A 14,627-nucleotide genomic window follows, 5' to 3' on the forward strand; every position below is an offset into this window, starting at 1 on the left:
GAAAAAATCATATTAAGGCTTTTTGTAACCCCAAAAAGTTGAGACCTAAGTCAAGGTACCACTGTATTATGATAACATTGTGATCTTGTATATGACTGTTTGATGACCAGTTGATGGTGTAGTCTAACTTTTGCCCCATGTCCGATTTGTTAGACTTCAGCAAATCTGTGACCCATGCAACGAGAAGTGCTTTAGTTAATTAATTAATTAATGTTGTCATTTTTACTAGAAAATTGCAATTTTTGGGGGAGTACACTCGGGTTAAATGTTGTGATCTATAGAGATTGTGGTCCAAAATTACCATTATGGATGTGTGCGTTTGTCCACATGTACATGGATGTTTTCAATGTCATAGTTTTAGAGTTGTAGTGGAACGCAAATCTTTAAAAAAATATTTTGTGTGTCTTCCCCCCTTAGGAACCAATTGGTCTTTCAGGATTCAAGCCAGAGACATTCACCAAATTTCTTGCTCTATTCCTTCATGGTGCTGTGTAGCTCAATACAACTGTAGTCTATTTGTATAATGCTTACAGTAACAGCCTCAGTTGTATTAAAGGACTTTTCAGAGCTCATAACACAAACCATCCTTAACACCATTCAAGTATAAAAAAAAATGTGTTTTGAAGTTTCTTTTCAGTTTTTGATAAAAAATGTTACAATCACCGTGTTCGATTTAGGTAATCTGATCCTTTTATGCAAATGTATTGCTTGTTCATGTATCCCTAATAAAACAGTGTTGTTTGAACCAGTTGGCTCAGACATCTTCCCATATCTCTCTCCAAAAAGACCATGTTTCTCCTGTTTTTTAATAAAGTTAGTTATACATGAATTTACCAATCATTTTAATCCCAACTACAGTAGCGATAGCGATGGATAAACATCCATAATACATAATATTGGCCTAGTTAATAGCTGCTAATTTAATACATCATATGAACACAAGGCGGCCCGGCAACCGAGTCATTAGTGCGTCGGCCTCACAGTTATGGGCTTAAGGGTTCGATCCCAAGTGAGTCTTCACTGTGTGGAGCTTGCATGTTCTCACTGGGCTTTTGTGGTCCTCCTGGTACTCTGGTTTCCTCCTACATTCCAAAACATGCAGGGTAGGCTGGTGAAACACTAAATTTTCCCTAGGTATGAATGTGAATGGTGTCCGTCCCTTTTGTGATCTGCTGCTGCTGGCCACCGATTCAGGGTGTCCACCTGGTTTGTGGGATAGACTCCAGTACCCATCACACCCCTTGTGAGGATAAGAGTCCAGAAAATGGATGAATGCATACATTTGAACACGAAACAATGAGTATTGATTTAACAAAATCAGTAACCTAGGCGTTAAGAATATAGTCAGATTTTTTCTCGTCACATTTCGTTGTTAAAACTCGATCAATTAAATACTACAGTCATCCCGTACCACTTCACGGCTTCAACATTCTCAGCTTCAATACATCTTTTTTATATCTAGTATCCAAATAAAAAAATATTCTGAAAAATGTCTAAGGTTGCGTTGAATCTCAGAAGCAGAAGACAGGAGAAGAAAAATGGCCGAAGAAGCAAAATTTCACCGTAGAAGAATGACGCGCCGAATAGAAGAGAGACGTCTTGGGTTTTCCTGTTTTGTTCGGTTTACATTTCGCATCGTGCACATTACCTCGTGGAGAAAGTACGCTGAGCCTATTCCATCTTTGTTTGGATTTTGAATCACTGTTGAAAATGCATCCTGCATCATCTAAGGCAGGGGTGGCCAACTCCGGTCCTCGAGAGCCGCTGTCCGGTCTGTTTTCCATGTCTCCCTCCACCAACACACCTGAATCAAATAATCAGGATCGGTATCAATCTTCTGGATGGCTTGCTGACGAGTTGGTCATTTGATTCAGGTGTGCTAGAAGAGGGAGATATGGAAAACACACAGGATAGCGGCTCTCGAGGACCGGAGTTGGCCACCCCTGATCTAAGGCATCTCAGGATTATTGGTTTCACATTATTATATATTTGCTTGCAATGAAGAATATGCTTTGCTTTACTATTAAACTTTGCTCACATTATTATATATTTTCTAACAATGAAGAAAATGCTTTGCTTTAGTATTAAACTTAGGTTAACTTAGGTTAACACATGTTTGCTTGCAACGAAGTAAATGCTTTGCTCCTGAGAACCTTAGTTAGACTAAACAAAGAGAAGCCCAAACACCTTGGTTGCATGCTCCACCCACAAAGACTTTCATTTGTTTTAACTCTTGACATCTCACTTCTTTTTTCCACCCCTCCCCTGAGTTGAGACCTCCATTGTAACTAGGGTCCGTGAATTTAAATAAACAACAAAAAAGGCGTGTGAGGGCAGAGCGGAGTTGGGACTTGGCACCAACGGTTCGTTCGCGTTGCAAGTAAAAAATCCAGAAGATTGTCTTCTCTATTTGTGCATGCATTTTGGGAATGCCTACTAATGAACCTATCATTTATTGGTAATTCGAACCTGGGAGTCAAGATACTGGAAGGAAGCCAAGGGCAGAGTTGACGCCTGGGGAAGACCATGGCCACGGCATTGAAGACCCTTTTGACGGGCTGGACCTTGGCTCCACACCTGGATTCCCACGGTTGATAACTTGACCAAAAACAGTTGCAGACATCTCTGTTGGGTCCATGTGAATGTGTCCATTTGTGAGAGGTTTCTCCTTTTTCTGTCTCCCGGTGTTCTCACAGCTGTGATCTAATATGTAATGTGTTGTTTTTGTTGCTATCGAACTGGTCCGGGATTCTGTTCCCGCTATCATTATTGTTGTTGTTTCTCTTTTTTATCGCGCTTAAGTCTGTGCATTATGAGAAAAGTATAAAATTACTAGATGGAGTGAAATGAATGACGGAAAAACATTGTCTTAATTCTTTACAAAGTACGGAAGTTCTTTAGTTGTGATTATATTTATATTGCTATTACGGCAAAATAATCCGACAAGTTGTGAGTTGGGTTAGAGACTATGTTAAGAACTGGTGTGTGTCCAAGGAATAGATTGTTTAGCGTCTTGTGGAATGGTGTGATTTTTTTAATGGTGTCTGGATGTTAATTCAGTGGGTTGTCTGTCTGATTTGGGAAGACCTCAGCAGAAATTTAGTAAAGATGTTGATGAAATGTTTAGAACCAAAAGACAGTTGTTGCATTATAAAAATTCTCTTTTGAAAAATGGGTTAGATGAGAAAGGAAAATTTTAGTTACACGCATAGCACAGCAAACGTGATAATTATGTACAGGTATTATACAGAAGAAGTTCAGCACTTCAAATCAATCAAGCAAAATGGACAAATATGATATGAGAAGTAATTCAGAAGTTCAATTCAATCAAGCCAAAGCAACAAAATAAATCAAATTTGATATGGGACTTGAGCTGGAAAACAGCGCCATCGCGTGTCCAAGCATGATTACTACCTGCCGATACTACTTTGGGTTTTTACTGGCATCATCAGCAGACATAGTAACTGCTTAGCTTTGTCATTGGCCCGGAAAAAAGGGTAGATCGTGCAAAGTTGGCTCCTTTAAAAGTAGATCTTTGAGAAAAATAGTTTGATAACCACTGATTTTGAGGAATATGTCGGAATGGAGAGCGGTTCGGCGGTGCGATTGGTTTGCGCGTCGGCGTCACAGCTCTGGGGTCCTGGGTTCAAATCCAAGTCACGTCCACCTGTGCGGTGTTTGCATGTTTGCCTGCGTGGGTTTCCTCCGGGTACTCTGGTTCCCTCCCACATTCCAAAAACTTGCATGGTAGGCTGATTGAACACTAAATTGCCCCTAGGTATGGGTGTGTATATGGTTGTCTGTCTTCTTGTGCCCTGCGATCGGCTGGCCACCGATTCAGGGTGTCCCCCGCCTTTGGCCCGGAGTCAGCTTTATCCTCATTAGGGTCGCAGGATGGGTGGGGGCGGGGGTTTTCCAGAGGATAAAGCGGTTCAGAAAATGAGATATGTCGAAATGGAATTCTCTTTCATGGGGACCCTGAAAAGTGAAAGAAAACATGAAGCAGGTTTTAAGGTGTCCAAAATCAAGAGTTTTTTCCGTTTTGTAGCTTGACGGTAGAAGCCACTTTAAAAAGCAGATAAATGCTTCATGTGCGCCTGCGTAGTGCTGCAAAAACTATAATTGTTTGTGGTCTGAAAGTTTTGCATGTGTTAAAAAACTGTGTCAAATGTAAAAAATACAACCTCAGGGTCGATTTGAATCGATTTTTTTGAAGAACCAAAGGCAAAATTAAAAAATTGGGCCCTGTCATGACACAGGTCACTATTGAAGCTAACCAAAATAAAAAAAACGCATTAAAATCGGACATAAAATGTGGAAAGGGCGTCCAATCCTATGAAATGGCTGTTTTTGGAAGTGTCTGAAATCGGGGGGTTTATCGATTTTTAGCAAGGCGACATGAATGACCTGGAAAATGATGCACATCCAATGTTGTCCTTGTCATGGTGCTTTTACAATACAGAGTGGTTTTGATCTGAAAGTTTCGTAAGTACCAAAAAAAAATGGCCCAAAGTTTCACTTTTCCGATCTCAAAAATGCAGCATCCTGGTACAAATAGCAATTTTCTGAAAAACTGGTGTCCAAATTCAAAAATCGGCCGTGGTGCATCCCTAGAGGCGTAAATTTGCCAACTTTTGGTGGAAAACGCCGACTTACGGTCTTGTCTACATTTTACTCAGACCTCACGAACACGCATACACGCGCACACACATTCTCAGAAATAGTAATATGTATATTGTCTGTGGAAGTGAAATGTGGGTGTCAGGAAGTAGCCAGCAGTCTCAAAACAATTCTCAAGGAATTAACACTATCGGATCCCTTCCATGAAGATATTACATCAATTGGCTCTAGACATTGCTGAAGCAAACTTGTGTGCAGAAAATAAAATGGATTTTGCTGTGGGATAAGTTGTGCTTGCAGCATTTCTGAGATTATGGAGTCCTGGCAAATTGTGTGATGTGGTTGGTGAAGACTGACATATTTTAACCATATAATCTAATGAAGACTATGACATATTGAATCATATATTTTATTACAGCCGAATAATTACAATAAAACACAAGGCTTTATTTTTATATATTACTACTGTATGATTAAACACTTGTTTTCAACTCGAACATAATGTTCCCTTATAATAATGCTTGTACAATGAATAAAGGCTTTCAGTATGAGATATTCTTTTGAGGTTGATTACAGACAGCTTCATACAAGGCCAACTGATAAGGAGGCGAGCAGAGTGGACCCACAAGGCCAGCGGGGATACGGAGACGACGGACAGTGGAAAATCCCAAGGAGGATGGCACCGTTCAAGACAGTCATGGACCAGTCATCATCATACCTTTAATCAGCTAATGCATTATTCATATTTGTATTATTATAACTGCGCAAACTCGAGTTTGGGCGTTGTCTCTCTCTCTCTCTTCCTCCACTGGGCACAGAGACACTCAGCTGGCTTATATTTGGGGGGACCCGGAGCTCTGTATAGATAAATTTGTCAGGAATAAATCATCTGTGGCTAGGTAAGATACTCATTCTTAGCAGTTTTAAAAACTCTGTTTAAATTCACGCACGCTATAACAAAAGTACTTCTAGCAATGCTATGCAAAAAGAAAGAAACAAGCACAGGAATTTTAACCATGTTTACATGGTTTTTCTTCCATTTTTTTAGGGCACTTGTGTTTTTGTTTTTGTTTCCCCCTCTTTGTTTATGTTCTTTCTGTTGGATCTAATCGATAAACATTCAATAACTTCGAATTAGAGGAAGCACACAGAGTCGGCCATGATGAGTTTTATCTAGCTTCAGCTGAAGGAGGGGGTCAGAGCAGCCAGCGGCAGGAGCGCGTCTATCCTCCAGCCTGACTAGTTTGAACTCCCTGAATCCCCCCAGCAGGTCGACTAGTTTTATTGACAAAGGTCATGTGACATAGGTACAGACTTTAGGCGGGAAACTGAACAAAGAAATGGGAGTGTCATGGTAGATGACGCGCCCCCAACTCATAGGTGTCACGGACGGAAATTTCCGCTAGGTCATGCAAAATTCTATCCTAGTGACTACACTAAATGAACCTATTGACTAATAAAAAGCATAAGAATACATTCCATACTCCACATTTCCCCCCTGTAGTTACTTTGAAAGAATTTTCATTAGACATCAATTTATATCCCTCCTATCCAGGTTCTAGAATACAAATATCATCAACAGTTACTTTCAACAGGGTATGGAAAATAATAAAATCACTTGTCAAGGCAGAGGCGAAAAACTCGAGGTATTTAGCGTCATTCGAGAAAAATTCCTCTGCGTCCCTCTTAATGAGCGAACACAATTTTTTAAGTCAAGACAAGTACAATTACCCGGACGACTCGACAAACTGAGGCTCGTCACACTTTGAAAGCGCAATAATCTCCAGTATGGTTTGCCATGCGGTGATACTGTATGTCACTGTAAGCTACCAGCGTGTGCTGGATAGTGTTTCAAATCATAACTTTGATACAGGGGATTACACACACAGAAAAAATACAGAACAGAAACAAAATCGCAAATGAGGGAGTTGCAAATTTAAACAGCATTGACTGGTTTCGTCTGGGATGAAGGTGCAGCAGTGTTCTCCCATCATGGCACACACACCTCCATCCTCCGTCCCGCAACATCCCTAAGGGCTTTGACAGTTTGGTTAATGAGCACTCATGTAACAGTTCAATGTCTTTACACGAAGCATAACTTTATCCACCCCAAGTTGGGAAAATAGCAACTGTATGATTTTCTGGGGGGGCGGACCACAACTTATGGTCACCAGGAACATCACTACCCCAGATTGCATCACGTGATTTGAATTGCACTGATTTTGCACAGATTTTGATCTCTTATCTCTTACTGTTATGTTCACTCCCCTTAAAAGGAATGCATCTCATCTGCACTACTGCAGATTTAAGTGTGGCGTCTAGACCCAGTGAATTCAGGTTGTCAGGATACCTGTGGAAATGGGTATACGGCTACACACAACTTTCATTCGCAACAATCAGTTTCTTCTGGAACACCATGAAATTATACCACACATCTTCTCCATAGTATTTCTCCAGATTGTTCTTTCCATACCACTTCACTCTCCTCTGTGATAGGAGTATGTCACCATCTTGTTTTCGAACTCAAGTCTCTGTGGGCGGGGCGTTCAGACACGCCCAGGCTGTCACTGACAGTCCAGTCACTGACAGTCCAGTCACTGTGATGTGGGTGGCAACAGCTTTCACTGCGGCTTCTGTGTAGAGGTGAAAAGTCTATGGGAGCTCAAGGTTAAGTGAGGGGTGCTCGTGGCAGGTGAGTAGACGTCAGAGGAGTTTTTCACGGACAAGGGTTTTGACACCGTCCGACTTACAGCCTACTCAGAGTCACCTGTGAATTGACTTTGACTTTTCAGCGATCTTTGCTGCTGTGGAGGTTGGTGAGTTGGGCCACGAATGGGTCTTCCCATCGTGGAGAGAACCAGGACTTCCTTTTTATGACTCGGATCAGGATCCAGTCACCTGGCTTCACCACCTCCTGCAAGATAGACAAAAGGATCACGGCAGCTTACATGTTCTTTGGACAAGTTTCTCCAAACATTTTACCATCCACTCTGTAAGTAGATCTGCCTCACCCTTAGTCTCTTGTCATGGTTCACCTTCCCATAGAGGAAGTTGCAATGGTCTTCCAAGAACTATCTCAAAAGGTGTTAATCTCGAGCTAGTTGGCACTATCTTCATATACGTTCTGACCAGTGTTAGGCGTTCTGGCCATGGCTTCTTTATCTCTTCCATGGTTTTCTTAAGCCTTGGTTTTATCGTACCATTTGTTTGCTCTACCAGTCCCACACTCTTGGACATTGGCCTCGTTTGGGCCTGAGGTCATCTTGCACATTATATCTGTAACAAATTAAACAGTTCCTACAAAAATTTTAAAAGTAGGTATTTCGATGTCCATATCTCCCCCCTGTTGAGACATTGTCCATGGCTCAATTTTGGAGTACATTTTTGGTAGGCACTGTAGGCCTTTAGCTGTGTACAGGTCGTCTGCAGACTGTTCTTGAGATCGGCTCAGCCCTTGTTGCTGTGCATACTGTGCAGCAAGTGTCCGCGCTGCCTCCCCAGCTGCCGCACTCTGTCGCTGTCTTCAAACACGTACTCAACATCTGCAGACAGCTATTAGGTTGGGCTTAATACCCCAACGAACAAAAATCACAACAATCTTATACTTATTCCATCACTATAGTTTGTGAAAAGCTTAAATGCCTATCAGTCAAAATTAAATATGCTAGCTGGTATTCTATTTTGATCACTGCTTCCTTGTTAAGATCAAGAACTATATTTGTTTTTTCCTTTCCTGCAATTACACAAATTAACTAATCATACTAAAAATAGGAAAAATACAAAAAGCAAACCAGGCTGCTTTCTCCTCAGGAAAACAGCTTTCCAGTTCTCTGCAACAGTTACATTCAGATCAATTAATATCCAGAAACAAAATGCACACATTTATAATTCTGAATAGAATTGAACCCACTAAATTGTAACCACCCCTTGTTTGTCAGGGTCAACATTTTTAGCATAACTGTCTTTTAGAGCAATTAAAGCCCATTACTTGCATACTAATCAAGTCCCAATTCAATTAATAATGTGTATCGCGTTGCATATTAACCTCAGTTGTTTGAAATTCAAAATATCCCAAACTAGTAGTCTTTTAATCAAATGTAACATTCCATTGTCTTTGGAGTTTGCCAATCAGCTCCTATAAAACTTTCTTAATCAATATTTCTCAATAGTCAGGCATAACATTAAAATCTAGTTACATTTCTATCCATTGTAGTTTCTCTTTTCTCTCTAATTGTTTACTTTAAAAATCTGTAAGAAGATCTTGTCACAATTGTTTACTTTAACTATCTGTAAGAAGGTGTAGTCTCAATTGAAACGCTTTTTTATATGGAGACAATAAAACCAATATAAAAAGTTCCTCATGGCTTACAGCATTGCTCCCCGAGCAATAATCTTTCCAATCAATATTGGAGTGCTTGCCATTTTGTCTGATTACGTCAAAAGTTTATCTTACCTGCCTCCGCATACGTTTCAACTGAGAGAACCTTCTTACAGAGCACAAAATGGATCCGCTATTTTCATGTCTGCTGGTTTGGTCAGGAACATTTGCACTCTCATCCTGGGTTGCTCATCATGTTTCCTGTTGAGAAATGCAATCTCCCTCTGCCAACCCAAAATTAATGCGTTTCTTTAAAGTTTTTTCTTTTATGCAGACATATGATTAGCCTCATCCTCCAATTCCAATCGTGTAGTTAATAATGGCGTTTGGTACATTCCACTAAATTGGATTTCCATTTTTTTTTTCCTTCGGAACGAAATATGGAAACTTTTGTCAATTCAGTCAATTATTCTGTTAACACAATTTGGATGCCATTATCACAATAAATCAATAGTACTTTGGAATTTCGTATCAAGCACTGTCTGTTTTTTCCCAGTGCTCCCAAATTTCGCATAGCAGATTTGTTTCTCCACTTCAAATTTCACATTTGGAGTACTGCTGCTTTTTCATTAAAACTTTCCTTAGACGAAATATTTTTCCATAATTTGGCGTTGCCATCCGTGAAACGGCTTATTGGCAAATTCCGAAATCGATTCCAATTTGCTAAATCATTTTCCACCTTGATACCTAATTGATTATATCTTGATGGTCGGCCAATTAGAAACACAAAAAGACAAACAAACAATCATTCACGCTTACTCATTTTCAGAAATCAGTGGTCTGCAATTTTTCATTACTGGTGAAGAGCGCCATCCCACGTCTGGGCTTTTTGGCAGCTTACCTCCATTTTGCTGTCTTATCAGCCTAATCATTCTCAAAAGAAATAGGTTAACGTCATTTGGTTGACATCAACTGTTTGATGCTAATGCAATTCGTATATCATTAATATTCTAATAGTCATTAATATGAACCACGCTAAAGCATATTCCGCTTGTTCCGGGCAAAACAAGGAATGCTTTTTGTGCACTTAAAAACATTCCATGCCTCTTCCGTCCCAGGGAAATCATGCCTATCCTAAATCAATTATTTTATCTAAATTTACCTAATAATTTGGATAAATGCCATTTCTGCGTTGTTTTCATGTTTGATATCATTAATAATTTGGATGATTCTTAATACTTAAGTCTAAATCGCAAATCACTCTCATATTTCTAAAACCAATAGTTAAAGCTCTGGCTGAATTCCTATCCGCTCTAAAAAGGCGGTTTTATTTAAAATAAGAGCCATTTTCTGTGCTCACTGTTACCTCAATTACAATTTAGGGAAAATAACCTTTCACTATGCATTTCCTAATATAAACTTCAGTGTTTAATAAAGGACTCATAATTTTTCACTAATATATCATAACACTGTCAACTATCTCTCTCTCTCTCTACATCTCTCTAAAACTCTCTGTCAACTTTCTCTGTCTCTCTCTTTCTTTCTCTATCTGTCTTTTTCTTTCTCTATTTGTTTCTAAAACTCTGTCAACTTTCTCTGTCTCTCTCTTTCTTTCTCTATCTTTCTCTAAAACTCTCTGTGCAGGGGGAGGGGGCCTTGGGCTAGGCTGGTGTGGGCTCTCTCCTGACTCTAGGTGTGAAAAGGGGCACTAAGAGCTTTGGGGGACCCCCCTCTTTTTGTTTGCACCGGGTGTGCTTGGCTTGTCGGGTGAGGGGTGTCCGCTTCTGTGAAGGGGGGCCGGCTGTAAAGTGGGCTTCTTGCCTGCTCCACATTTTTCGGCCATTTTCTTCCTTTGTTCTGTGTGTGTCTTCAGCAAGATTCAAAAGCAGGCAGACTTTTTAAGGGAATTCTCATGTTCCTTCTTCAGATTTTGGTTCTCTGAGAATTCCTCATAGGCCTTCCTCTTAGCTCATCTTGCCAAAGGTCGTACCTCTTGAGCTCATGTTCAATGATGTTCATAGGGAGGGCCCCAATTTTGAAATGTGTGACTAGTACATGTGAAAAACATATCATTCTTGTTCTCCATGAAGATAGAAAGTTTCTTGAGGAAAGACAACCACCTAAAGCAGCTCCTCATCCTTTCTGTCCAGAATCTTCACAACCATGTTAACCATGTTTTTGTTTCATTCTTCAATGATCAGGAAAATCATTCAGCATGAATTCCACATCTTCTTACTTCACGTCCCTTTGTTTGAACGTTTTTTTTTAAACAATGGTCACATGTTACGCTATTAATACATTTAAGGCGATATTTTACGGCGATTCTTTAGGGACGTCCCATCTAATTTATTATCTCTTTAATACTTATCTTTTATTATCCTATTTATCCGTCTACGTCGTCTTTTTAACCGTTATTCTCTTCAATCCTCTCGATTCATGAGCGCATACCGAGCGCATACCAAGTGCGTACCGAGCGCGTCTTAAAGCGCGTCACGGCCTACTTCCGGTTCTTAACAAACGCTTCTGGTTTATATAATAGTAGTACTATACTTTTTAATCTAGCGCTTTCTTACTCATCGGGTGCAGTATTTTTGGAAGCTTTATTTTTGACAATCTCCAGAAATCCTTTACCGAGGGACTATTTCACCCCCTAGGTTAAAGCCGCGTCACCAGCTTGCCTTACGAACGTCACTTATAGCCGAAGTGTACGTCCGCCGCATACCTTGTGTATTACCTTCTTTTTTGACATACATACTCCCCAACGATATGCATTTATCCCCGATTTATGAGGCGTTTTTCTTCGACTTTCTCACGATTGGAAAAACGGGATTCCCACCAGCCTTGTCCTAAATATTAATTTTAAACAGCCCCTTACCGTCTCTGTGCCTCCTCCTTTTCGATGGGGATTCGTTCTTCAAGCGGGCCACGATCAACCGAAATGCCCTCTCTTTTAAAGTAAGAGTAGCTGACGTCAGTATTCTCGGCTTTCAGTCCACCGTGGTCCGAAAATTCAGAAATGAATCTCCCGGGTTTCTAAGGCACCAGAAAATGTTGGATCTAATCGATAAACATTCAATAACTTCGAATTAGAGGAAGCACACAGAGTCGGCCATGATGAGTTTTATCTAGCTTCAGCTGAAGGAGGGGGTCAGAGCAGCCAGCGGCAGGAGCGCGTCTATCCTCCAGCCTGACTAGTTTGAACTCCCTGAATCCCCCCAGCAGGTCGACTAGTTTTATTGACAAAGGTCATGTGACATAGGTACAGACTTTAGGCGGGAAACTGAACAAAGAAATGGGAGTGTCATGGTAGATGACGCGCCCCCAACTCATAGGTGTCACGGACGGAAATTTCCGCTAGGTCATGCAAAATTCTATCCTAGTGACTACACTAAATGAACCTATTGACTAATAAAAAGCATAAGAATACATTCCATACTCCACACTTTCTATCCTACCTGCCAGATTGTTGTCTGCATTAGTGCAGGCCAAAAATCTAAATGTAAAGACCAAGGTTGTCTTCAGCAATCAATACCACTTTTTGTTTGACATGTGTGGCTAAAACAAGAGATAAACGTTAAAGTGAAAAGTACGTGATACAAAGTATTGATGCACTTTGCATAGTGGGCGGGTGGGATTAATGTCTTGGAACAGTTTGGTAATGCATGCCACCCACGCCAAGTGTGTGAACCCTGGTCTGTCTCCTCCGATGCTGAATACGCTCCATTGTTAGACAAGATAAGACATACTTTTAGCCATTCGAGTCAGATGCTAAAATTTAACGTCTAACATTGGAAACCGTATGGGAATTAGAAAAAGAAAAAACCTTACTATGGACCAATGGTAGTCTTCTCTAAAATGCAATACTCACGGCTGTAAAGTGACATTTCAAATACGATACTTCCCTGGGGAGGCATTTGTAAACAGAGCAAAACATCAAGGAATTTTTGGTCTGCAGGAAATGCATGGTTCTACGGTTCCTTTTGCATTTTTCGGATTCTACACAAGAATATCTTTAAAGGTGATAGAAAATCTGTTTGGAAAAAGATTGGTTAGTTTGGCTTCAAAATTAGGATAGCCATTTTTGACCATTTTTTTATTTCCAAGTGAGAAGGAGTGAGCAAAACTTACATTGAATTTTTCACTTATTTCATATTTAATGCTAAACTGACTTACGGGGATACAAATATTTGTTAGTATTGTTTTTGAATGGGTGGTTTGTTCAAAAATACTTTAGGGATTAGCTGGTTAGAGAGAAAAAGGATGAGAAAATTCACAATATTATGCCGTATTGGCAACAATTTGTGAGTCATTTTAACAAACACTACAATTATCATGCCTGGTGAAAAGTTAAGTCAATCTCTGAGTAATGCAAAATTATTTTATGTAGACGGGTTATCTAAGAATAAATGGAATGGGCAAAACTCGAACAGCATTCAATATATATTGACTGCTACTAAAAATGGAAGCAGAACTATTACCACCTCATTACTATGCACAAACAGCTACACTGATAGCATTAACAGAGGAATATAACTTAATGCAAAACAAGGTTACAATTTAATGGTTAAATTGTGTCACAGTTTTGCCCATTATTGCATCATAAGCAGACAAAGAGTTGATCACAGACACTGGCATGGCAGTCGCTCATGCTAACTTACTGTGGCAACTAATGGCTGCAGTTCGACTTCCAATACAAACTTCTATTTGGAAATTTGTGGCACACATCTAATATCTTAATTACCTGTTTCCATCGGAAATGATTTTGCTGATAGGACAGCAAAGGGGGGTAAGCTGCCAAGAAGCACCAGTGGGGATGGCAACCTCCACTTGTGATGAAAATTTGCATGCCACCCACGCCAAGTGTGGGTGAGCAGCCCAGTGGATTAGTGGGTGGTGCATGGACCTCACGGTTCCAATATCAATTAATAAAAGACGGGTGGATTACGCATGGTGTCCCCGAGAATTTGCGGGTTTTCTCTGGATACTCCAATTTACTCCTCCAAGCCAAAAGTATGAACACTAGGCTGGTTGAAAACTCTGAATTACCCAGAGTGTGAGCCTGAAGTGTTGCTGACCAACCAGCAGACGTGAAAATAGTCTAGAAGGGGAAGTGGATCCACCTTTTGCACTGTACGAAGGTTATCTCAGTTGAAATGTTTGAAGAGCCAGGTGAGAAAAAACTTTTTGATGAAATAAAAGGAAATGAACGAGATAACCACTGCAATATTGATTAGAAGGATTATTGTTCGGGAAGCAATGCTATTAACCATAGGGATCTCTTTTATATTGGATTTATTGTCTCCACATGCAAAAAAAGTTAAAGCGTTTCAATTGAGACTCAACCTTCTTACAAAGGGTTAAAACGAGTAAAATTCGGGGAAAAATACAATCGGATATAACATTAACCACTAAACGTCCAAATGTGAATTCGAGACGACACCCAAACAATGATTTGCCTCCCACATACAGGGGTGCAAATAAGTATTTAGTCAACCAGCAATTGTGCAAGTTATCCTACTTCAAAAAAATTAGAGAGGCCTGTAATTGTTAACATGGGTAAACCTCAACCATGAGAGACGGAATGTGTGTGTGTGTGTGTGGGGGGGGGGGGGGGGGGTGGCGGTTGAAGAAAATCACATTGTTTGATTTTTAAAGAATTTATTTGCAAATCATGGTGGAAAATAAGTAT

General features: G+C 40.2%; 1 protein-coding gene and 2 long non-coding RNA genes across 3 annotated transcripts in view; 2 read left to right on the plus strand and 1 right to left on the minus strand.

Moving 5' to 3' along the window:
* The window catches only part of mrpl37 (mitochondrial ribosomal protein L37), a 71,231-nt gene extending 70,486 nt beyond the window's left edge, over positions 1-745 (plus strand). Inside the window, exon 8 of the mRNA XM_077616330.1 lies at positions 418-745. Coding sequence (XP_077472456.1) covers positions 418-495 — 78 coding nt within the window. The 3' untranslated portion in view covers positions 496-745. The remainder of the gene's footprint in view (positions 1-417) is intronic.
* Positions 746-1,936: 1,191 nt separating this feature from the next.
* The window catches only part of LOC144085990 (uncharacterized), a 30,033-nt gene continuing 17,342 nt past the window's right edge, over positions 1,937-14,627 (plus strand). Inside the window, exon 1 of the long non-coding RNA XR_013304317.1 lies at positions 1,937-5,519. This is a non-coding gene — a long non-coding RNA (uncharacterized LOC144085990). The remainder of the gene's footprint in view (positions 5,520-14,627) is intronic.
* On the minus strand, positions 5,784-11,811 carry LOC144085991 (uncharacterized). The gene is made up of 2 exons (XR_013304318.1): positions 6,873-11,811; positions 5,784-6,657 (listed from the first exon to the last, which is right to left on the minus strand). It is a non-coding gene; the product is annotated as an uncharacterized LOC144085991 (long non-coding RNA).

This window comes from Stigmatopora argus, chromosome 12, assembly GCF_051989625.1.
Source record: "Stigmatopora argus isolate UIUO_Sarg chromosome 12, RoL_Sarg_1.0, whole genome shotgun sequence".
Classification (NCBI taxonomy): Eukaryota; Metazoa; Chordata; class Actinopteri; order Syngnathiformes; family Syngnathidae; genus Stigmatopora; species Stigmatopora argus.